This window comes from Amyelois transitella, chromosome 5 (genome assembly GCF_032362555.1).
Source record: "Amyelois transitella isolate CPQ chromosome 5, ilAmyTran1.1, whole genome shotgun sequence".
Classification (NCBI taxonomy): Eukaryota; Metazoa; Arthropoda; class Insecta; order Lepidoptera; family Pyralidae; genus Amyelois; species Amyelois transitella.
This window is the reverse complement of record NC_083508.1, coordinates 4,352,643-4,377,684: the sequence shown is the minus strand read 5'-3', so window position 1 is coordinate 4,377,684 and position 25,042 is coordinate 4,352,643. Positions and strand designations below refer to the sequence as shown.

The 25,042-nt window shown below is 32.5% G+C and overlaps 1 protein-coding gene across 1 annotated transcript; it reads left to right on the top strand.

Annotated features, from left to right (window-relative positions):
* LOC106139049 (ras-related protein Rap-2b) lies at window positions 1–24,487 on the top strand. Its single transcript, XM_013340386.2, has 3 exons — window positions 1–197; window positions 16,636–17,068; window positions 22,047–24,487. Exons 1-3 carry the CDS (start codon window positions 109–111, stop codon window positions 22,362–22,364), a joined length of 840 nt encoding a protein of 279 aa, XP_013195840.1. The 5' UTR covers window positions 1–108; the 3' UTR covers window positions 22,365–24,487.
* The last annotated feature ends 555 nt before the right edge of the window (window positions 24,488–25,042 follow it).

Below are 25,042 nucleotides of genomic sequence, written 5' to 3'. Positions count from 1 at the left end.
TCCGTCGCGCACGCTTGCGTCGTTGCGATCGCGAGCTTTCGGCGCGCAATATCAACTGTGAAAGGAAAACATTATTAGTATGTGTTAAGTGGTCTACTCGACAACAATATGAAGGGTAGACACCAATTTCGTCGTAGGTTCAGTCTGCAGCCTTCGTTTATGAAGGAAGATCACGAGGAAGAACGGAGGCCCCACAGGTGATTCGATAAATATTTATCTTTATCTTAAAGAACAAGATATCACATATAATAAAAATGTTGGTCAACAAATCTGTGACTGTAGAGAATATTCTATTATATCCTGTGTCTATTAAACAGTATATATAACAAGAAGGTTTAACGACCGCTACCTTTTTTATAAAGTTTAATGTGAGCAGTCACACCCTCCCGCTGTCGGGACTTGAAACACACCTATCCAAAAGTTTTACACGTACAAATGTGGTCAAAACTGACTCATCAAATATTTGACTATATGTTCTTGTGAAAAAAATCACAATAAGTTTATAAGAACGGCGTAAATTTTAGTAAATAATAATATTAAACCCGAAAGGGTGACGATTAACTGTCTGATCTATCAACGCACAGCCTTAAAGTACTTGGCCGATCGAGCTGAAATTTGGAATGCAGATGATTGGTAATGATGTAAGAATCCGCTGAGAACGAATTTTTGGAAATTCACTCGGGAACGGGAGATAACGGAATCGTTTAACGCGGACGGAGCCGCGGGTGTTATATTCATTTATTTTAAGGCTCATTTTGTCGATGTTTCTGTTTTTAATATATCTTGATTGCGGACACATAGCGGAGCACAGGTGCCGCAAAGTATCGCTATACTTCGGGGCCCCGAGTCTGCTTTTTGATATTTTTCTCTCCATTTGGTCTGGTCTTTGGTTACCCAATTACACAATAAGGGACCACAAACTGCATTAGCAGACACCAGCGTCTTCACAAAATACGATACGAGTTCGCTACGAATATATTATACTTTACGTATGGGCTAATTTTCGTAGCATACTCGTAGCAGGTCACAATCATGATTATAAACAATTACTTGATGGTTTCTTAATAGATACTAATATAACCTTTCTACATATAATCATAAATAAAAATAACCTTTCTTTATACACAACATATATCACGTATTTATGTTTCACGGGGTAGACAGAGCTATATTTCCAAGATGAATTCCATGTTTGTATTGTAATAAGTAGCATTACATATTAAACTGTCAAAATATTGCTTAAAGAAAATATCATTAATATTAGTTGGTATGATGCTGTCATGCTGATAAAATATGATACCTTTTCTTTTCTTAGGAAACTTGACCAAGCAATTCAGGGAACCGTCAATAGCTTTGTGTCTTGAATTCGACAATTTATTCTGTCCGTAGACCATTATTTAAATGTTTTGGTGACATTTTTATTCTAGTTGCTACTCTTATTATATCGTGAAATCATGTAGATCTTGATATTATACAAAGTTAGAGGAGCACCTTTTATCCCTACTAATTATGTCGTAATTTGTAATCTACCTGGCAAATTAATGATAAATAAAAAACATATGAAAACTTATAAATAATGTAATAAATGGCGTAGAATCCTACAACGATTACAAGTGGGAGACTAAAGACAAGACTAGGGAACTTTTTAAGAAATATATCGCGGGCATCTATGAATCAAGATATTTAACAGTGCATTTGTAAGACCTAGACGAAGGTACCTTGATCAAATCGGGAACAGAAAGAAAGAAAGGTGAGGTCAAGATTGCGCGAAACGGACGAGCTTGCACGAAAAGAGTTATGAATGTGGATGAAGCCAAAGAAGTATGTAGAGATCGTGCAAAGTGGAAAGATGTAGTTTGTGCAGTCCTGCCTATCTATGAAAATGATATTTGAAGATATATTTAAGAGAACCTAATGTATTTCTTATAACTTCCCCAAGTCTATTTCTTTCCTCAAATTAATTCAAAGTTATATGTATTTATAATTATGATATAGAAATGTGTGCCATCGCTTTGAGGCGATCTCGTTATCTCCCGAACGGGAAGGCAATTTTCTGCAATTTAACACCGGAACGATTTCATCATTCAACAAAATATCGACATTATCTAAAGGTGATATTCATTGGGAGACATTTTTTATAACGCACAATCTCGTTGATATTTTATTTTTTATCTTCCGAATAAATTTTTAACACACGTTTTTTCCTTTCATTCATGAATGTAAAATTAAAGTAATTCTCAAGATCTCTTCGTTCAATGAGGTTCATTTTGATATTTTTTAACAGTGTTAATTTTTAAATAATAAACACGCTTCATTTACTTTCTTTGGATACGACATCAACATTAAAGGTAAACAAGTTTCTCTTTTCTTTTTTTTAACCTTTAAAACTGCACCGTGTTAGGAAAATATCGCTGTTTTAAAGTGAATGCACAGAGGGAACGTTTCGTAGTTTCACAACCGTATCAAAACTTGTACAACGGCTGCATCGTTTGTGGGAATTTCCCTTGAAAAATTTGTTGAATTTCATTGAACAAGAAAATTTGCATCTTGGAAATAGCAGAGCAATATTTTGCCGCGCCATTGTTGTGCAGCGGATGGTTTAATTTTCTATTTAGCTCCGCTCTCTGGCATGATATATATAATAAACTTGATTAAACTGATTTCAATTATTTTGATAAAAGTGAAAAAATGAAAAAAAAACAAATATGGCAGAAAGTCATAAAAAACAATATAAAATGTTGAACTATGAACACACACACACACTCATTAAGTAGCAGTAGTTTAATATCAGAGACACAAATGACCGTCAAAATATACCGAATATTATCTCCTAAAATGTTTAGTGGACCCGTCACTTGGTTAAAAATGAATCGTAAAATGTATACTTAGATGAGAATTAACAAAAGAACGCCACAAATGGAATATACCTCATTTTAACAAAGAAATCTTATTAATAAGTCTGATAACTTTTGTGGTGTACATAATATTAGAATAAAAAGACAAACTAAGCATGTCCTTTCATAACTGTTAACGCAGAGTCGAAACAATTTATTTTTTTATTTTATAGGCCTCAATAGTTATAATGATAAAATTGTTTGGAAACAAAGATTGTTATCCAATAAAATTTTATTAGGTATAGCATTTTATCTCGAACGCAGCAAAACAAAGAGGCGTATATTACAAGAACAATATAACTTTCCAGAGAGGCCCCGCTTACAGTGGCCACCGGCAAAATAGCCGTTTATCTTTGCATTATTAACTAGCAGCGACGGAATACTCGCATCTCTTTAAGCACAAATTAGAGTACTGAAAAATTATAAATATTACACAAAACCCTATTAGTGAGGGCGTCGATAGTCTACCGGTTAAGGTAGCTGATTGCATAAGTTCGAATTTTACTGCGGTTTAAAGGTTTGTGCAGGTTCAAATCCTACCGCAACATGTACCAGTTACTATTTTCCAAGTTGCATTCTGTCCGTTTCTATTGGTAGCATTCATTAAATTATTATTTTTTTACTATAAATGTTATATTTAATTAAACACAATAATATGAACAACATTATTGTGTTTAATTAAATATAACATTTACTATAATCACAAAATCTTCCCTTTTCGAGACACTGTTTTAACAATATTTTCATTATTTCATAATTATGAATTGTGCAATGAAAATGCACGCACATCTGTACTATGGATATTTTATAGTCCGACGCTACCTGGTCTTACTCCAACTTCAGGGTAAATCAATTATGGATAGAGTTTCCAGTGGAAAATTAAATAAGTTAAGTTAAACACGATTACTTGATTGCGCAAGTGCTTCTGTGCTCATTCAACATAATTTCATGCTACAGTTGAGCTAACATAGTATCTGTTAGTACATTATAATTAATATTCCATTGAGATAATGTATTATCTACTAGCACAGAGTAAACCGTATTCCTTCAGTCAGAACGGTAATTTATGGTGATCTGTGGTATTAACTAGGTATACGCTAACTAGTTTATACCAGCTCCAGCCGTTAAAACCAAAAGTCCTTTGTTTAAAGTTCTCATCTACTTTTAATATTCTCCTAATTATTTTTCTAGAACCATACTTTCTAAAAAATATACATGTCAATTTTAGCCCAGTAGTTTCGGTTTTACGAGTTGTTTTTCTAAAACTTAAAAAATAAGCAGGAAGAAGTGGGCAAAAGACTTCAACACAAAATCGTCTAACCAATAAAAAAATGTATTTTTGAAGTGTAAAAAGCTTCATTTCTTTATTAAAATTCGCCACTGTTTATCTTTTCCCACTCAGCAGATACTAAACAAAGAATAATATTTAACAAAAAATTAAATACATATTATTTCCATTGCCCAGCGTTCCATGAAGCTCTGAATGGCTTATCAAATCTATTTGTGGCCAAAGAACAAACAAATAAATTTGACTATTGAATTCCAGTCATAAATAGAGACAAACAATAAGAACAATCATCTGCGAAGATTATATTTATTTTAAATGAATAGAATAACAATAAATACGCGTTCTCCGCATTATACTTCCACTGAAGTATTTTTATATCAGTATTTTTTTAATTTCCGCCTACCGCTCCCGGTTTATTTGCGTAGGAACCGTTTTATCGCATGTCCTCAGGAATCGTTGTTTAAAGATAATACTGTGGGTCTAATCTAAAATCGTACGCCCCCATATAAAAGACGCAATAACATGCCATACCATACCGTTCACTATGATAATATCAATTTCAATGTGCATTTAATTATATAACAGCAGATTATATAATTTGGGTAAAAAGTTCTGTCTACCCAGCAAGGGATATAGACGTGATTATATGTATGTATGTTAATTATATAAAACGAAACGTTGTTTATGTTAGCAATCGTGATTTTAAAGAAACACTGTTTCTCCATCCAGTTTTTTAACGCACTAAACCCTTGAATAAGCCTTGGCCTAGTTAAAAAAAACCTAATCCGGAGCGGAATATTTTAGACTAAGAAGTTGAGTCGTTAAGACAGGCCTGTGAAAATGGCTATGCCTAAAGGTAATTTTATTAGGTAGCAAAGAAACTTTTTCGAGAAATTAAGTAATGCCAATGTTTACTTTCTTCATCCGAGGATATTCCGGACACGTTTCGTAGGTAACTGCCTAAAATTTTGCCAAAGTTTTCACTTGAAAATAATTTCTCTGCAATACAATTTTGAAAAGTTAAACGGCTTTTATTTTTGTTGAAAGATGTGCTTTTGATGTCAACGAGTTTGCTTCATTTTAAGTTTGTTTAACTAAAAAAGAACTTTAAAAAGATAAGTTACTTCTTGATCTGTGGATCTGTCGTTTAAAGTACCCCGAATGTGATGAAGACATGATAATAAAAAGGATCAAAGTGAATTGAATTTAAAAGGTTCATAGTAGGTAGGTAAGCTAGAGCTGAGTTTGATTCTAAATCCTTAGTAAAACTTTCATCTATGTAAAAAGCCAATGATGTTGCCATAGTGGCTTTTATGAACTGTGCTACGGTTGTCAGAGAATCATGAGCAAATTTTCAATTTTATTTTATACACGTTATCCTGGAGATACGATGCAGTTGACAGTCTGACGTAATAAACATGTTCAATTTGTTTCACGTCCGCCAAATAACGAGATAGAACGGGTTAAAAAAGGTAACTAATCTTGTAGCTTCTGTACCAATTCGTAGTAATTTTTTTTTACACAATAGATTATTTTGATAGTCATCATGTCCTTAGCTGCTACATAGTGCACACTATTGTTGTTAGTAGAGAGAAATTTCCATTCGTTGTTGGAAAATACTGACTCATTCAACCACACATTCATATTCAAATGTGTGTGTATTGTATATTTATTGTACAGTCAGCGACAACGGTTTATAAAACAACTTGTTTACAATAGACGTGTTTTTCCTTTGTAAAGGTAAAAGCTACTCTACGTCCTTTCTATTTGCGTAATACAGTTATAGTTATTCATTATCGTTCTCCTGGCTTTAGTCCTGGTTGCGTCCTCATCTCCCTAAAGAATAATATCGGGGCCGTCTGTGACCAGAATTATGGAGTAGGTAAGTCAAGTTCTAACTCGATGTGTCTTCCATTTGTTCTGCAATATTATAGGAGAATTCTCATTGAACCATGAAGTTGCCTCAATTAGCAGATTTATGCACTTTATAAACCTACTGTACCTTGGAACAGGCAGGCTTCTCCACCGGCTCTTTATAATGAGGCTGGACAATAGGGAAAATAAATAAGCGGGTCTTGGACCTCTAACCATAGCGGCATAAAATATATGTAAATAAATACATACACACATACATGTAATCACGTCTATCCCTTGCGGGGTAGACAGAGTCAACGGTTTTGAAAAGACTGAAAGGCCACGTTCAGCTGTGTGGCTTATTAATGGAGTCGAGATTCAAATAGTGACCGGTTGCTAGTCCATCGCCTACAAGAAAAATTCCAAGTTTATTAGCTTTTCCCTTAGTCGCCTTTTAATATGATAAGGTGCGTTGGGGTAAATTCGGACTGTTTTTCGTTGTGTTTGACAGGTCATGTTTATGTTTTTTTTTTCTAGACTTATATTTTAATTAAAACATTAAGTTTAATTGGGAATTGTTTATGAAATGTCAAAGTATCAAATCTTAATGCGGATATCTCGCTAAACTAAATGACTGCCGCATAAACAGAGTTTAAAGTACACAAAGATTTTTTTAAATCCATGGGTAAGATCGGATGTAGTGGGGGTAAGTTCGGAAATGACATAAAATCGATTTTATGGCTCAGAACATACAGCCCATAATAGCAAAAATCCGACCCTTAACTTGCCTTCTTGTGACATTTAACCCAGATCAATCAAATTTTACTGACACACAAACGACGCGGCTCAGTGACGGACGCGGACTGCAGGGAGGTGCACAACAAAATGGCATCTAGCGCTATGTTGTCAGTTTAGAAAAATTACTAATGATTTCGTAAATATTCAAAGAAAACGGTCTTCCCCCATTCATGATGTTACCCCAACGCACCTTACGCCTTTTACGTCATTATCCACGAATGACGTAAAAGGCGTATCATATTATGCAAATAAAAGTTTGAATTTGAATTTAAAAGATATGGAGTGGTCCTATTCTAAACCAAACGGCAGATATATGTAATTTATTTTTAACACCAACTATGACGAACTCAAAATTGCTATTAATTTATAGAATACATACACATAATCACATCTTTTTCCGTTAGTGCCAACATTCTCGAAAAGACATAGAAAGGCTAAACGTTCAGTATATCATTTGTTATGAAGTTTGAAATGCTTAAATTCCTAGTCTTATCACATACTTTATTAATAGTGCTTTATATTAAAACTTGCGTCATAACTTTAGAAATGTTTCAAGCGAGATGTTTCTGCGGTAATATCTAGTGCACTTGCTTTCTGAGTCACATTAAAGTTTTTGTCATAAAATGGGAGTGAATCAAATAAAACTGTGCCGTAATAAAGTTAAGAAATTACTTCTTTTTTAATTTATTAATTTTATTTAGTAATTGCAAAAATAGTCATGTGCATACATAAATATGTACATACATAATACACGTCTATATCCCTTACGAGGTAGACAGAGCCAACAGTCTTGTTAAGGCCACGTTCAGCTGTAATATAATTAAAATTCAAATAGTGTCAGGTTACTATCCTATCGCCTACAAGAAGAATCCTAAATTATTTTAGTTTCCCTTTGTTGCCTTTATGACATCTATGGGAAAGAGTATCAGTGGATCCCGTATGACGAAAGCGCTAATAGAATCTAATACTACAAAAGTGTAATCAATTCGAAAGTGTTTAATAATGTAAATTTTCTCAAGAACCCAATAACATTAACTGTTGCTTTGGTAACGAATTCAATTTCTGAATGTTGCTTCACAAACACGTGAACACTTCTGTGATAATAGCCCGTTAGATGTCTCTTAATTCCTGTCTATTCTGGTGTTGCTAGGCTAAATTTTCCAAGAAAAGGATAAAATTATTTTGAAGATTAATGCTTTTTCTTGTAATGCCTTGTGATTGTCTGTCTAGCCACAAAATAACGCATAATATTCCTTTCTAACCCTTACTTTACATGAACATCCTATTTAATTTTCTTTCGCATATAGGTGTCGGCTGTTATGATATGATGTAAGCTTGAATAATTTATAGATACATGTATTGTTTCATATTTGTATTGCTACAAACAAGTATTATATTCGTGTTATTTATAAATATTATACAGTCAATTTCTTAAGGTGATGAATTAAAGGTAAGCAATCTAAATGTTAGGTATGTATTTTCGTCGAAAATCTTTTTTAACATTAATTTATAGCCATGAAAAGTAAACGCAAAATGAAATAACAGATGTCAAGACGTATCAAGATTTTTTAGTGATTTTGTAATCATCTGATAAAAAAAAGATAATATGTATCTACATCCCCATTGACTTTCTACATCTCTGTTGAATGGTAGTTAGAACCTTTTTGGCTTTCAGTCCGTTGGTCGCATTTTTTAAAATAAAATACTTATATAAAAAAATAGTGATTAGCGATTGTCTGTATGCGCTGCTCCTTGTGATAAACACAATACCGGAGAGATAAATAAATTTTAATGGAAAATTCTCTCTGATATTGTAATATTATTTTGTTGAGCTTAAGGAGATTTTATATAAATCTTCTTTTCTTTTACATACATATATACATAAAATCACGCCTCTCTCCCTTTTACATACGTTGTTCGGTAATCCTAATCGAAGACAAGGAAAGACAAAAATTAAAACCAGTTGTGAATATGTCATAATGACATTCTATTAACGGATTTTAACTTGAGTAACAGTAACTTCTAACAATATTTCCTGGGTCAGACATTATATGACCCGAGTCACGGGTAGCGCAGCATCACCCGATGCGGCAAGATTGGGACATAAAACTAATACTGCATTGCTGCATCCTACATAAAATCAAAATATATAGCTCAGTTTTCATAGAAACTTATTTATTTTGTAAAAATGTACATATGTTTGGTAAATAAAGCTAAGTCTAAAGCTAACTAAAGCTAGTCTCAAAACGCCTCGACGACCATATGTATACGTATAGTATAGCGTAAAGATGGAATTGAGATTCAGAAAATTATTGCATAAAAGAAGAACCCCAAGACTTAGTCTTAGAATGTTTTTTTTTTAAATTTATTTTCTAATCACATCCTGTAAGCGAATTAATATGTTTTTATTTATATATTTATGTACATCAAGGAAAAAATGTTATTATATAAAACTTACAGTTTTTACTTGCCAGCACGAAAAGTACCTGTATTAAACGTTTATGGTAATTGAAATAATGGACAGCATCAATAAACTAATTAAGTTTGTTTTATCGCATCAAGGGATTGGCAAACCCTCTATGAAATTGGCAGTTTGAGTAATGTTCAAGTCCATTACCAACTATATCTTTATTATGCACAGTTCATTAATATAGTATACAGTTTATATTTATCATTAAAGCTCATTAGTAACTTATTAGTTTATTCGTCTTGCCATACCGCCTCCACCGAGCGCAGGCAGAAAGGGTAGGTTGAAGAAGACTTGTTGTTGCAAATGACATGCACGCCAATGGTCTCATATTGAAGACGCTATAGATTAGAATAATTAATATCGTGCAAGCGGACACTAGCCCCCGTAGCGGCACGCGCGACTGTTTTTATCGCGCGAAAAACTATCGCTTTTTTTTTTACGGTGCAAGTCGCGTCGAAAGACGGTGCAAATAAAAAAAACACATAAACGCATGTGGATAAAGAGTGTTCAGTTTTATAAGTAGGTAAAGAATATTATTTTTTATGAGAAATATCTTACAGTTGTTGTGTGTAAAAAAGTTTTAAGGAAGGCAAAGCGTGTGGTTCAATAAATATATTAATTAATAGATATTTAATGATAATCATTAGGTGTCATTATTTATCAACTAAGACTTAAATTAACTGAGTAGGTCTTCTTTATACTACAAGTATTTTATTTCTTCGTCTTGACGTTTACGTTTGTGATGAAATGATTTCATATAACGAATCAAACCGCTAAATACATAAATTACTACACTTCAGTATTGATTTTAGAATGATGATGTCTAAAAATAAATTAACAGAACAGTTAATTAAATCCGAATCAAAGAATGGCCGTTTCATTAGCGACAACACAAAGGCAGGCAGGCGGTTTTGATATTATTTGATTGCTCGGCGAAATAAATTTACAAATTTTCAGTGAATAGAAGTGGCCGCGAATCCACTTGCAGTCGTTTATCGTGATTGTATTGAAAGATTCAAGTCCGTCTCGGTCATCTTCTTTTGATGTTAGTCCCAGGACTAACACCAAAAGAAGATGATGAGGATAAGATGTGAGGATAAGACCAGTCTTATCCTCACATCTCTGGAGAGAAGCCGCAGGTCAGCCTATCACCACGATGCTAGATTAGGCAAATCAGATTTTTACACGAAGCTACTCTCGCCTGACCGTCCTGGATTTGTATTAGTAATTATTCCACATTTAAAATATTGGTTGAAATTTATGTTTCATATATAATATTTGTCCATATAGAACAATAAGTTTCATTACTGAACTTTCGTTATTTTGTAACTGTCTGGCCTTTGCGCTTTTTTCATTTCAAAGACAAAAAGCCTTTCAGTTTTTGTCTTCATCCCTTTTTCAATATTCAATATTTTCGTTTCACGAGTAAAGGTATAAATTACAATCGGCTTTTTTTTTAAATTTATGTAAACAGAAATCATAAAGGAATGATGACAAGAAATAATATAGTTACTGTAGTTATTAAACTTATTAAGTATTAACTTAATTAGTGTATAAACTATAAATTAACCTATTTTTACGTTTAATGCCAAACGCATATGTTCAACAAATGACGATCAATTCAATTATGTATTGCTCCTCTGAAAAGATTTATTGTTTTTCATGTATCAGACATATCAAAAATTAATTATCCAAGCTAAAAATTGCATAAATCATAGGATTCCTCGTGGAATTCAAAACTGCCAGGCCAGGTTTCAATGAAAATGCTATATCGGCTGAAATAAAACAATCTTAGGGACAAACATTTTTGGCAGCAGTGCGTGTTCTATAAACCAGCGGGGTTGTTGACCCTATAAAAATTTAAAGGATCACTTTAGATGTAACTTGAAAAACTGGCACAAGTTCAAAAGCCGAACGTTTAGTTTTACGTAATCCGTAGCCAAAACTCTTGAGTTCTAAGAATATTATAATGTTAAAAATAAAGTTTTAACATACGAAATGCATAAATTGAAAATTCGTTATTCAAAAATTGTCGTATTTTTTCCTATAAAACGATAATCTTACACATTTAGTTGCCTCCTTCGAAATTCATTAAAGAAGATCCAGAAAAGAAATCAACTTTACAAAATAATCACCATTTAATAATTTGCGATTGAATTCCACTACAAAAACAAATTACACAAAATGACGATGTTAATTCAAAGTATATTTATTGAAACACTATTCACACATAACCTGAACAATTTATTGATTTCCCCATATTCATTGGGTTTCAATGAACTCCACGATAAAAGCTCTTTTTCGATAGTGTGATTAATTTTACGGTTGGCGGTTTTTCTACGAAGCCCTCATCCCTGCCGCTTTATTGTATTTTTATTGGCAGTTTATTGGGACTACGAGTACGTACTTGGTTCTATAAAGAAATATTATCATTTTTTGTGCCGTGAGGTGGTATATGGTAAGATAATTTTATTTTTCCCATATAAGTACTACACACACATATCACGTCTTTATTTTTTATGGTGTAGACAGAGTCAATAATCATAAAAAGCCATGTTTACCTGAATGGTAGGCCATTCAGATTAACCAGCATGCTTCTACACTACATATTATAACTAACAGTCTTTTCGAGACTGTTGGGTTTGTTTGCCCCGTAAGAGATAAAGATTCTCGAAGAAGATCACATGAATTTTTTTTCTGTCGCTTCAGTGCATAAGCACTTAGTCGTAGCGGCTAAGGACTAGGAAAATAATTTCCTAGTCCTAAGCCTCTACGACTAAGGGTATTCCCCTAATTTATTAAAGGAACAACCATGATCCAAATCGGGTAAGGTTCTCTACTATGAAGTCGCTTACGTCTGGATTGAGGTTATAGACAGGCTCAAGGCTTCTTTTTTCTCCTGAAGGATAATTATGACAATTAACTAAAAGAAATCATCTAACTGAGCTTAACGTTGAACTACTTAACCCGATTATAATTGTTTGAGTAATTTATGCTAAATGCTCTCTTTATACCAAGTTCTCAATTACTTCAAAGTTATCCAATTTATTTCAAATTTTTTTACGTCAAACACAGCTGTCAGACGTTATAAGCTGCTTAAAATGCATTCAAGCAGCTTGCCCTTTAACTGCTACAGCGAACTTGCATTAACATTTTTAATAAAATATTTTATCCTACTTTTATGCTCTAATTTCTTTCTAATGTCCCTATATTTTAAAAATGATAAAACCCCACAATATGAAAAGATTATTGAATGTGGCTGAAGCGAAGATGTATGACCATATATCAATCACAACCAAGTTAATTTTAATATTTTCTCTCTCATTTAGAATATGTTCTCAAAGGCGTCGCATGTGAATGGATGATATTATACTTGGCTGAATAATCATAATTCCATTTATGGGCATCGAAGCAAAAGACGTAGTGACCCGCGTCTAACTACGGCGGTATTAACGACCCTATAGAATATACCAACCTATTTTTATAGCTAATTTCATGCAAGCCATTCATATCCTCTCTTCTATCTAAATAATATATAAAAGAGGACACTGACTCACTGATTGACCGACATACCAATGTACAGCACAAACTGCTTGGACGATATTTGAGTTGCACTAAAAGAGTATTCCCAAAATTCTCACGGTAAGGAAAATTAACTGAAATTTTCTACTAAGTGGGCAGAGCTCCGGGTGTAGGTACTATGACTAAATATGTATAAAAGTAAGGCGACTTAGAAATAATTAATAACAATTACCGAATTTGTAAAAACATTTTTTAGTGGTAGACACATATAATTTTTAATATTTGTTCTAATTTAAATACAATTTTTATGTATAAGTATATATTTATGTATATTATATTTTATTTAAGTATACTAGATATATATATATATATCTAGTATACTTAAATAAAATATAATATATATATATATATATATATATATATATATATATATATATATATATATATATATATATATATATATATATATATATATATAAATATCACTTTATAATAATTTATATTTATTTATTACAGCAAATACTTATATTTACAAAAAAAATTATTTAAATTCATAATATATATTATATTCTATTCAATATAATATTCCAAACATATAAATAGTATAAAATTGTGAAAAACCTTGTCTTATAGTTATAGCTTATGAGGTCAACTGTTAAATAAGTTATGAAAGAGCGGTGCTTCCTGGCACAAGCACATTTTGCTTAAAAGGAGGTTCCCACAACCTGATCTAATGTAATTTGTAGTTGCCCAATAAAGTCTTTTTTTTTTATTTTATGCCTAAGTAAAATCTCAGCTTTCCTTACTTTCAGATCTGCCATTTGCAGGAATATCATTAATCTAACCAACTAACATGGATTCTTTATAATAAAACAATAAGCAAAAGATGTCTGGTGACATTTCCTTCGATTACTTTCTTACAATGGGCCAATAAAATTAATATGGCACCGCCTGCTGGCGAATAAAGCGTTTTGGCCATAAAGCGAGATGAGTACATCGTACATTTCGACCTATTCCGCCGCAGGTATGTTCCTCTTAAAACTAGGGTGGGTTGAATAGAAATTATTGTGAAAATATAATACTCGACTTTATCAATCTGTCCCTATCTGAATCACAGTCCCATCATTCAACAATCATCATTTTTGAGATTGTTGGCTTTATCTATCCCTTAAGGGATAAATACCTGATTTATATATAAGTCAGTAGTAGACAAAAAAACAGTAACATATTAGTACGTAGTTATATACACAAAAATGCTTCAGTTTTAATGAAAATTGTAGTCACAAAGTGACTCACAATTTATTTCAATCAGTCTCTTTATTTTACTATAAAAATGATATTTATATTCCAAATGTATAACAAAATTTTAGGCATATGAATTTTAAAGAAAAAAGCTTGGACTGTACCTAATAAATAAAACACAAAGGAGCGTTTTATGGAGAAGTTTGTTTTGCGTAAATAGTTCTAGAGAGCTTATTATTATTAAGTTGGGAGACTACATTTCGTCAATGTTGTATAGAGTTTATTGAAAGAGACACAACGCGAACATAATTTCCTTGTTGTTCTTACCTTCAGTGAGTCGAATTACTTCTTCATTTTATATCGAGTGATAATTTCCCGTAACAATTTTAGGTACTCTAGAGATGTCTGGTCGTGAAAATTTTATAACGGCTATTATCCACAGGTTCATGAGTTTCGAAATTTCTCTCCTAAATAACGAATTTACGATGTCAAAATGTTAATGCAATGATACAAAAACTAATACTTTATCGTTATCTGTAGTTTGTCTTTTACTTATTTTTCAAGTGTTTCAAAATTGAATATACTTCAAGTTCTTTTTTTGACGCTTGATATTGGAGAATATTAAAAGAAGAAGAAGCTGGAAGAAATAATAAGGGACAAACAAATGGCTACAAGTAGAACTATAAGGAAAAATAACTTACATAGGCGGAATATAGGAAAATGCCGGGATCGTGTCATATTGAGAACTCTCCCAGTTTGCGGTCAGGGAAATATTAAATTGAAAATTTTGACGATATATCAAGACGAGACACCAGAACATAAAATTATTAAACTTAATAGGGAAGTTAGCAAAGTAAAGAATAAAACGATAATAAAGTTTTCAATGCTTTTGGCATCGTATGAACGTATTGATCGATGTGATTTTATTTGTGCCGATAAGCCACGGTGACACGGCGATAGCTGCCTCATATCACGAGATTATCTGACAATGTTATGATACACACGGAATTATATTACAAAATCCCAGCTTAGGAATACTCTTTGCAACCTTTTTTGACTTATAAGTAATAAGTAACAAGGATTTTTGTTCAATTACACGAAGTTGGTAAAGTCGCGACGTTGAGGAGTATATGGTTTTTTTTCTTATAGGTATTATTGTTCCTTCCGTTGGTTCCTGTTAACTGATTAAATTAAACTTCAATTGAAGTCAATAAAAACAATGACAGTATTTATCTTCAAGAACATTAAGCATTGTTAGATCAAAACATATATTAAAAAGAATAAAGACAAAACCTTTTTTTTTATTTATTTATGTACAACAAGAAAAATTAGCAAAAAAAAAAACTTAAACTTCGTTAAAATACGTTGTCTTTATCATAATCATTAAGTAAGTAATAGCGGTGCTTTACGAGATATAAACGTATCTAAGTTATATGTCTCTTTGCTAATTATGTAAGTGTGTTGCCATTATTCTCAAAGTGCTCGAAGGCAACATGCGTTGAACTAGTAATTCTTTGAGCGAACTATATGCCAATTAGGTATTGCGACCTTCTAATGATAAGAAACCCTCGCAAATTATCGACCAAAACGCATACATTAAACCCATAATCGCCTATTTTCTCAAGGTTTTATCGCACCACGGTTATTTTCGCATTAGCTGAATTTGCATGATTATCGTTCGTTTCACGGAATACGTCCACACTCGACTAAATTTATGACGCAATTTATCCGCCAAATCGCTCTAAATACGTCCCATGCGTTGTATTTACGCAGATTTTGGCTACCTAAGCGAGGACATTTTTTGATAAAATATAAATTATCTCTTACTTTGAGATTCATAATTTTTTTAAAGAAATTAGCACTAGAATATGCTAGGCATAACACAACTGATTATAGTACCTTTCATAGTTATCTATATGAATCTATGATCGTAGACACATTTTAGTAATTTTTTAAACTTCAATTTATTTTCATTATAAAATCGCATTTGCAAAGGTTTACGCAACATCTGGAAAGTTAAATAATTCAGCATTAATCTGGCAAATGTCGAGTATGCGAGTAAACGTAATAATGACATTAAAACACCCAGACGCAGAGTAAATATAATTAAGTGTCGCTGGTAGTTTGCTCGTATGTGGCTTGCGGAGTTACCGCGAAAGTAATTTTCTCGTTTAAACGATTAAATGCTACAATGCGTGTCTTTAAATCTGTAATTTTGTGAAGAGGAAACGGGAATTTTAACTTTATATTTTTCTGATTAACTAAGATATAGTAAAATAAAAAATAGTTACTTTATTCTATTAAATTCTATATCTACTATTTAGTCTAATACACATATATGAAACCTAGGGTACCTGCGTAACTTTCTTTTTTTAGGCGTTGATCTAGGAACAACGACGCCATCTAAATCTCAGTTCCATCATTAATCTGTATTTCCGTAATTTATGTTATCTGTAAAATCTGTAAATCTATTCGAGATAATGGGCTCTGTCCATCCCAAATGTGATAGATACATACGTAATAAATGTACTATAATATCTTGCTCACAATTATGTATTTTGTTACAGGACTGAAAAAACAGAAGATACCGTATCGAGCAGTGGTAATCTGACCAACAATGCTGTGAGGCATAAAATAGTTGTTCTAGGGGCTGCCAAAGTCGGGAAATCGTCTCTTATCACGCAGTTCCTTTATAACACATTTTCTCCTAAATACAAAAGGACTATAGAAGAAATGCATCACGGGGACTTCAATGTTTCGGGAGTGAGACTAACATTGGATATTCTAGATACTTCTGGGGCTTACGAATTTCCGGCGATGCGCGCTCTTTCAATGCAATCTGCTGATGCTTTTATCTTAGTTTACGATATCACTGATGCAGACAGTTTCACAGAAGTGAGGATGCTGAGAGACCAAATTCATGAGACTAAGGAAAGCACAGCCGTACCTATAGTAGTTGTCGGAAATAAAGTGGATTTAGCAGAAACCGGAGCTCGTCAGGTACATTATACGAGTAACTTATGCACTTCATGTCCTCCAAAGATCCTCAAGTTTTAGACAGAACAGGCCTCTTTTATCGATTGTGATTCAAATAGAAAACACAAAAAACGCACATAAATAATGGAAATAAAAATTTCAGACGAGACGAGTATTGCCTTTAAATTTCTGTAATCATTAGACGAATCGTATGATTACTGAGTTTTCAATATTTAAGATTCATGATAAAGCAAAGTTTACATTGTTTAAATCTAAGAACTAAATTGATAAACAAAATTTGTTCTTATTAGAGTTTTTAAAACTTTCTATTTAGAACGTTAAAAGTTATAACTTATTTAAAGATAGAAATGGTTTCAAAACTTTTAGTTTTTGTTTTGTCAACAGAAATACAGAAGTCTCGAATCAAATTTAAAGTGTGTTACGTTTCGTATATATCTGGCTTTCATCTCGCGTGATCTACATTGTTTAATTAAATTTCATACGAAGTTTGGAAGAAAGCCGTGAAACACAATGACATAAACCGTATCCTTATCCAAGACGTGTCAGGGAATGCAATGCCGAGAGAATCTTGCGTTCTCCGCAACAAATATTAGTCGTGTGTCAATCAGGTTTTTATGACGCCAATACACTATTCTCTGCTGAATTGGCTGAGGATCTGTGTTTGCTTTTGCTAGTAACACAACGTTTATTATTATTAATGTGGTAATTATATATAGTGTTAGGACGAGGATTAACGTTACGAGGAAAAATAAATGTATATGGGGTAGAAAATTCAAAATGTGTTCTCATAAATATAACAGTTTTTATCCTTTCCCGCCTATGCCAACAACTCTTTTTTTATTTTCGAGATAAATTCGTATTCATAAGTGTTCCATGTAAAAGTGGGTTGGGTTATTGCTTTCCATTCGGCTTTGCGCCAGATAACGTCCAGTAACATATTGTTATAACGTGTGAACCCAAAATGTGGTAGTTAAAAATTCGGCGAATTGGAAAATATTTAAGCTAGTGAAAAAATGCCTTGTTGTTATTTATATAATAACCTTATGAAACTATAGATTTTATGTTTTAAATTTATCCAGAGTACAGGAAAAAGAAAACTAGGTTTTCGGATACTTAAGGGTATGCAATGATTTTAAGGCACCTCATCGAGCAGGTTGTTATGTACATTGGCCCTCCGTTTTTTTTACGTGAAAGTACAACAGTCTTGATTTCGTTATAAGTCTCACATTACTCTTCTGTAATTAGTCTTGACTTGACTACTTATAATAATGAGAATAGACTATACTAATATTCAATATTGTTAGGCTATTCAATTTCACCCCACATATCATTGGGTAGCTACAAGTCCTACTGTTACTATTAATAATTCTATTGTAGTACTGTACTCAATAGTGTCGCCAATTCTGTCGTCTTAGTTGATGAGACAAAATTCACAGCAAGACATAAAAATTCTCCCAAAAAAATTTAGCCTGACTATTAGATTAAACAATCCCAATTTTTTGTAGCTTCGAACCAGGAATGTTAATACGATTAAAAGGGTTTATTTTATAAATTGGTTTTGTGACCGTGAACGCACCCATTTGGTCACGTCCATTTGGTAGGTACTCTGAAAAAGGCTCACAGCTGAATTTAAATTTGCATTAGCGTTAAAAAAAATATATAAAACATTTTACGAGTTCCAAATTACATATGTTATACCCACTATATACATCATTTTATGCTTTGGTAGTGTCTTTTCTTTAATTGTTTCGTAAACATTTTACTCGGCTCAAAAAGTCAGAAGCAGTTTTATTTGAATACTTAACAAACAAACAATATTATTTTAGTAATATATACCTACGTACTTATTGATAAAACAAATCTACATATAGATATAGTAAAAACAGGTGCCGAGCAATTCTCCCGAGCATAAATTGAAAAACTAGTTCAAACCGGAATCAGGAACGAGCTAACGTCGCCCGCAAACGTTATAAAAGTTAGAGTTTCTAACGTTTGAACATTGGAAGTTGCTATAACTAGTAACGTATCGATTCCCGGGTGCCCCGACGCACCAATATCCGTTGAGATTCACTTTCCGCACTGGTATTATGGTTGTTTTTATTGCGAAAGAAAACGTGACAACTATGTCATAAAAAAGAGTTGTGTGTACCAGCTGATACTTTTCCCGTTGAGATTTATTTAAGTCAATGAAGGGAAAAGCTATATAACAAATTTAGGTTTTGGCTCAGCTAAACGTTGAAATAAAATTAAGGAATAACTTCATGGTGTCGTATCGTTCACTGGAGTTCCCGCCGTTCCCCGGGCGTCCCGACGCACCAATAACCGTTGAGCTGCACTTTCCGCACTGGCATGGCTGTTTTTATTGCAAGCCGAGTCTACATGTAATAAGAAAACGTGACTTTGTAGTAATAGACAGACCTAGATATAACTTTTAGAAACAAGTAAAGGAGAACTATCTCAAATCCGGGAAATAAAAACTTACAGAATTCGACTTTGAGGATGGTCAGAGGCAGCTAACCAGATCTCCACCATTATAGTTATTTATTTTACTATTGATACGGTTACCTACTATATGAAAACGCATTCTCGTTCACCACATAACCTAATAACGTACGATGTGTTCTGCTGAAACGCCCTAAGTCGTGTTTTCCTTAATATTTGGGCCAATGATAACATCAATTTTGTCGTTCACCACGCATCACCACTTGTTCCCTTAATGGCTTTCTATTCCGGTAACAGTTGCGAGTATTTTATCAGTGTTAGTTTTTATTTTAGCTTTATTTATGATTTATTTTGGGGCAATCTCGTGGAGAGATAAGTTTTTTCTTTTGTAGGGTCAGGTCTGTAAAAGTGTTTTTTTTTTTCAGTTTCAGCGCAGTAAGTATGATATATATGAATATGTTTTATCTGTATATACCTCTTTGACACTACCGATTATTTCTACAACTGTTATGATGCCAGTAATAACATTTTTATTTACGTGTACTTTCTGTCCATGCCAGAATCGTCCTGACGGTCCCACAGGTTTCGCAGTCTTGTTTAATAATTACTTATGCTATTAGTTACGCGCCTACGTCGCGAACTTAGCTCATAAAACAACTTAGTGCGATAAATTCCGAAGTAGCTCATTAAACCCTCTTATCGATTTTCTCTAAGACTCATACTGTAATTGACACGATAATTACTAAACAATTCAATACATTAAATGAATCTTCTGCTCTATGAGAATACTGGAATATATTAATAGATAGGTACTGTAGAATCTTAGTTGTTATTTTCTCGGTAATACGAAAACAAAAGCAATTGTTCCATGATGTTTCAAAAATTATGAAAGAACGTAATACACCAGGGTAAAACAACTTCCCAGCTCTACCAACCTTCCGGTTATACGAACAGTTACAGTGCGTCACTCTCGCTATATACCTGCCATAAATTTTTTGAAACCCTTACAAGTTTTTTTAGTAGTTTCCCTAGTTCTGTATAACACGCCTCCTTTTCTAAGAGGGGTTAACGATACACGTAAAAACTATGCTAAATATTTTCAATTCAATAAATATCTTCTTGAGAAGTCCAGGCTATAAATTTTAACAGCGGGGTACAGAAACGTCATCTATAAAGCTGAGTATGAAAATAAGCACACGCAAAAGATGAGAGAGTAAGAGGGAGAGAGAGAGAGAGAGAGAATACATCATATATTTTCTTTTTTTCCATGTTTAACCACTTTTTTACTTATATTCGAAGTTATTATGATTTTTTAAAAGTCGTTGTATCCATTAATTTGCTTTTGGACATTTTACGACTTAACGATCCGAATCAAAATAATAAAACTCCCACTAATAGCGTCCTATAACGGCTTTTACGCAAAATTTCATTAAATAGGTGTAATGTATAGTTTTTACGGTATTATTTTAGGTAATTGTATTAACCTTACCGATAGAAATGTCTTTCATTCATCATTTTCTTAAATCAATTGGCTACTTAACTGATTGAAATCAATTTACTTTTTGTTTTGCATAATTATAGATTTTATAAGAGGACGTGACCATGGTTGTACTGTCTATTTATCTTATCTTATATCTACAGCAAAGGTTATATTGTTTTATAATAAACATTGCGCTTGTTTTAAGTTCTATGTTATGTTGAAAAAACACACATCTTGAATCTGGGTATCATTAGCCACTCTATTCTAGGGAAAGCTTCTATTTTGCCTATGAAATTTAGGTGCACTATTTATGTTCGTTTTTGTCCTTTTACGATATTCACAGGAAGAGATGTACCTGATAATCTTATTCTCTACGTGGGTTTACATTTTATTGTAATCTATACATTACATATTTCTCCTATAATGTCCACATTATCTAAATCCCGATCAAGAAAAGGACGTTGTATACGAACACGAGTAACTAAAATTGTTGAGAAATTTCCTGGAAAATTCTCATCAATACCAGAACTAAACGGAGCGATAGTTCAAGTTTCGACTCGTGTTGTTTTAAACGAATGAATTTCGTGTGTTGTTTGTACAGTATGTTTTTGTTTGCCTTTAAACTACTATACCTTTTAGGCAGGTATATTCAACACCACTGCTCCTACTTATTGTGACTGAATTTGCTTAATTAAATTATTTTCTGTGATAATTAGATTCAGTGGTAATTTGGAAACAAGAAACTTCGGTTTGAAATTTTCGTAAAAAGGTTTACTTTAATAATGTACTTCCACCGAAATCTGCAAGTGATAATGAAATTTTCAGACCGATACCTACATCTCGAACAAAAAATTATGAAGAGCAAAGATTTGTTTATTTGTATACAATTAAAACTGTTAACAACGAATTAAAAAAATAACTTTTTCTTTTGAAAAATAAAATCGGCAATCTAAATATAACCGCTCCTCGATTATTTCTATATAGTTCCTCTGAAAACAGCTAGTTCACTACACAAAACTAAGTAGTTAAAGCATACATTAATCTTCACATTATTTACAGGTCGAGTTCCATACCACAGAGTCGGTAGTAACCGTTGACTGGGAGAACGGCTTCGTCGAAGCGTCCGCGAAGGAAAACATCAATGTCTCGCAGATTTTCAAGGAATTATTGGTCCAAGCTAAGGTTAAGTACAATTTGTCCCCTGCGCTGCGACGGCGCCGACGGCAGTCTCTGCCGACTGGACCTCAAGGGCCCCCAGGGTCAAGTCCGACTCCCCCAGCCAACCAGGCCCACGTCCCGTCCCCAGCACAACTTGCACACCTCCAACAAATCAGAGAACGACACAATAGCAAACGTAATTCGTGCATTATCTCTTAAAGGTCATATTTCGTATGCTAATATAACAATCTACATAAGTGAATACTTACTTCCAAAGATGTTAACTGTACAAAACAAAATACGATAAATAGTTATGGTTATCAAAAACCTGCTATCCAGTAATTCTACATACTTACAAAATTGTCATGTCATTGTCTTACAAATGTGACAAAATTTTCATTGCTTGTATTTATAACTATTTGACAACATGATAAGAACAGATAAAAATCGGCTTTTGTTTTTAAATTGGTTTCCACAATTAGGATCAATTCTTATTTGTAGTCGTAAACATTGTTCAATTATTTATTTTAATCGTTCCGAACCTACTTTCAATACAAATAAGTAGTTAGTACACTGTATTGTAAAATTGTTTTGTAACTCAAATTTTGAATAATTCATAAACATCAAACGTACCATGTGCGGCAAATTGACGTGGGAGTGTGGCAATAAACATCAATTAATTGTGCGTCTTGAATTACTACAATGACGTTCGTGTATCATCTCAAACATTTTTCATCTCCGAAATGTGTAATAACTGGAGCGAACATAACGAGATTTTTATCTGTAGACGTAAAATGAAGCTAAGCTCATCTTCTTATTTACAATAATAAAATTATAAGGCTTCTCACGGGATATTCTCCAATCCTTAATTAAGATTTCCTAACCTCTTGATAAATTTCTATAAAATTGAATAACGCCAAGTACTTATAAATATTTAGGTGTATTTTAATGTTCCATTTCAAGACATGTAGGACAAAGTGATATCTTTAGAATGATTGTTCTTATTGCGACTGGTTTAAAGTAAGTTTGTAATTTTAACTTTTATATATATGTAAGTGTCTGTTACAATCGCAATGAATGTTAGAGACACATAGCCCCGTAATATTGACTGAGGATAAATTATTTGTCTGTACACATATTTCTGATAAATTCTCCTATCTTAAGTATGTGGTAGAAAATAAAGTATTTAGCCAATTTTTACTACGAGTCTGTTCTATAAAAAAATATCATTTTACCTTATAATAATATAATATCGTTTATATGCGATTGAGGTAAATCGGGTATACGAATCAGGTTGATATTTTATCATATTCAAAGATGACTAAATCATGTAAAAGTGAGAAAGAAAAAAATGTGAAAATAAATAATCTTCACATCCTGTTAATATCCGTATGAGAACACCAAAAAATTTATATAACAACATTATAGAGATGACCTTTCGTAACTTCGGTCATATGAATGTAATATAGAAGAACTATTAAGTAAGTGATTTAATATATATTTATTGAAGTAGTTCTTATCCTACAGGGGTAAGATATGGGCAATTGGGCATGTCTACCCTGAATATAATATTTTGTGTGGGATTAATGACATTTTGTATTTCAATGTAATTACTGTATAATTTACTTAAATTTAATCAACTTAATCAAGTTTCTATTTGTGTTATGAGTTACAGTTAGATACAGTTTATCTTCACGATCAAATCACAAACATAAAACGTGACGGAAACAAATACATAGCAAATTATATTTTCATTATAACATTGGTACAATTGAGGTATTATTTTAATCCATTGTATATCGGACGTTTAAAATTATGAATGTGCCTTTTTTGTAAAGTATATATGTATTCATAATCTGTTTAGTTCAGTAGCATATAGTTTTTGTACCTCACACGCCCTTCAAACCAGCCCTACTTAATATAACAATAGATAGGTTTGTTTCCTATATGTTTATGACTAGGTATTGAATGTTAGTATTTAGACTTAGATATGATATGTTATAATTTCGGTGATAGTTTCGAAAACGTAGTCTTCTTTAATAAATATTATTGTGATGTAAATTAACGTATGTCTTTGTCCACAAAGATTTCTTATAAAAATATGTATATCGTTTACAAAATACAATTAAACATACTTAATGAGTAATTTATATACCTAATGTTTATATTTTATATGTAATATTTTATTTGTGAACTGAAATTTATGGAAAATGGGCACAGATGGATTTGAAATGAGTAGAGTACCTATACATATATTCGTTCTCTTGTACTTAGATTAAAATGGAATTAATATACCAATTACATCAATGAACTTAATTTAATGTGTTACGGCCAATTGGATAATACCGAATGTAATAACTTTCATTCTTAATAAACATACTTCTGAAATTAAACTTTTATTTTATAATTCCTAGACAAAAACAAATATTTATTATAATCTAATATTGACTCAATTGAGAATATAGTGTCGTTCTGATATCATGGTGTTTGGTTGTATTTGAAGCTTGTTGTCGTAAAACAAAACTCGACCTTTTTTTACCCATATATACTTATATTTAGGTATGCGTGAATATTTTGAAGTAGTTTGTATGCACAAATATGCATATATCACAATAATAAAATGATAACGAAATTAACCTACGCAAGAGGAACGAAGAAAGAAAACCGATCAGATACTCGTATTTTCTATGTACTTACATATATATTACACAGAAATAGATAAGTCAGCATTCGGGCTACAAATCAAGTGTAACAAAAGCCGAGGGCCTGTTTTATCTATTTTTACGAGTTCAACAAGGGCCGCCCTCAGCGACAATATAACTTCTTCTCAGTAAAGCTTACACGTAATCCCATGACGGTTTCACTTTCCGAATGAAATTTCAATGTTCTATTTTTAT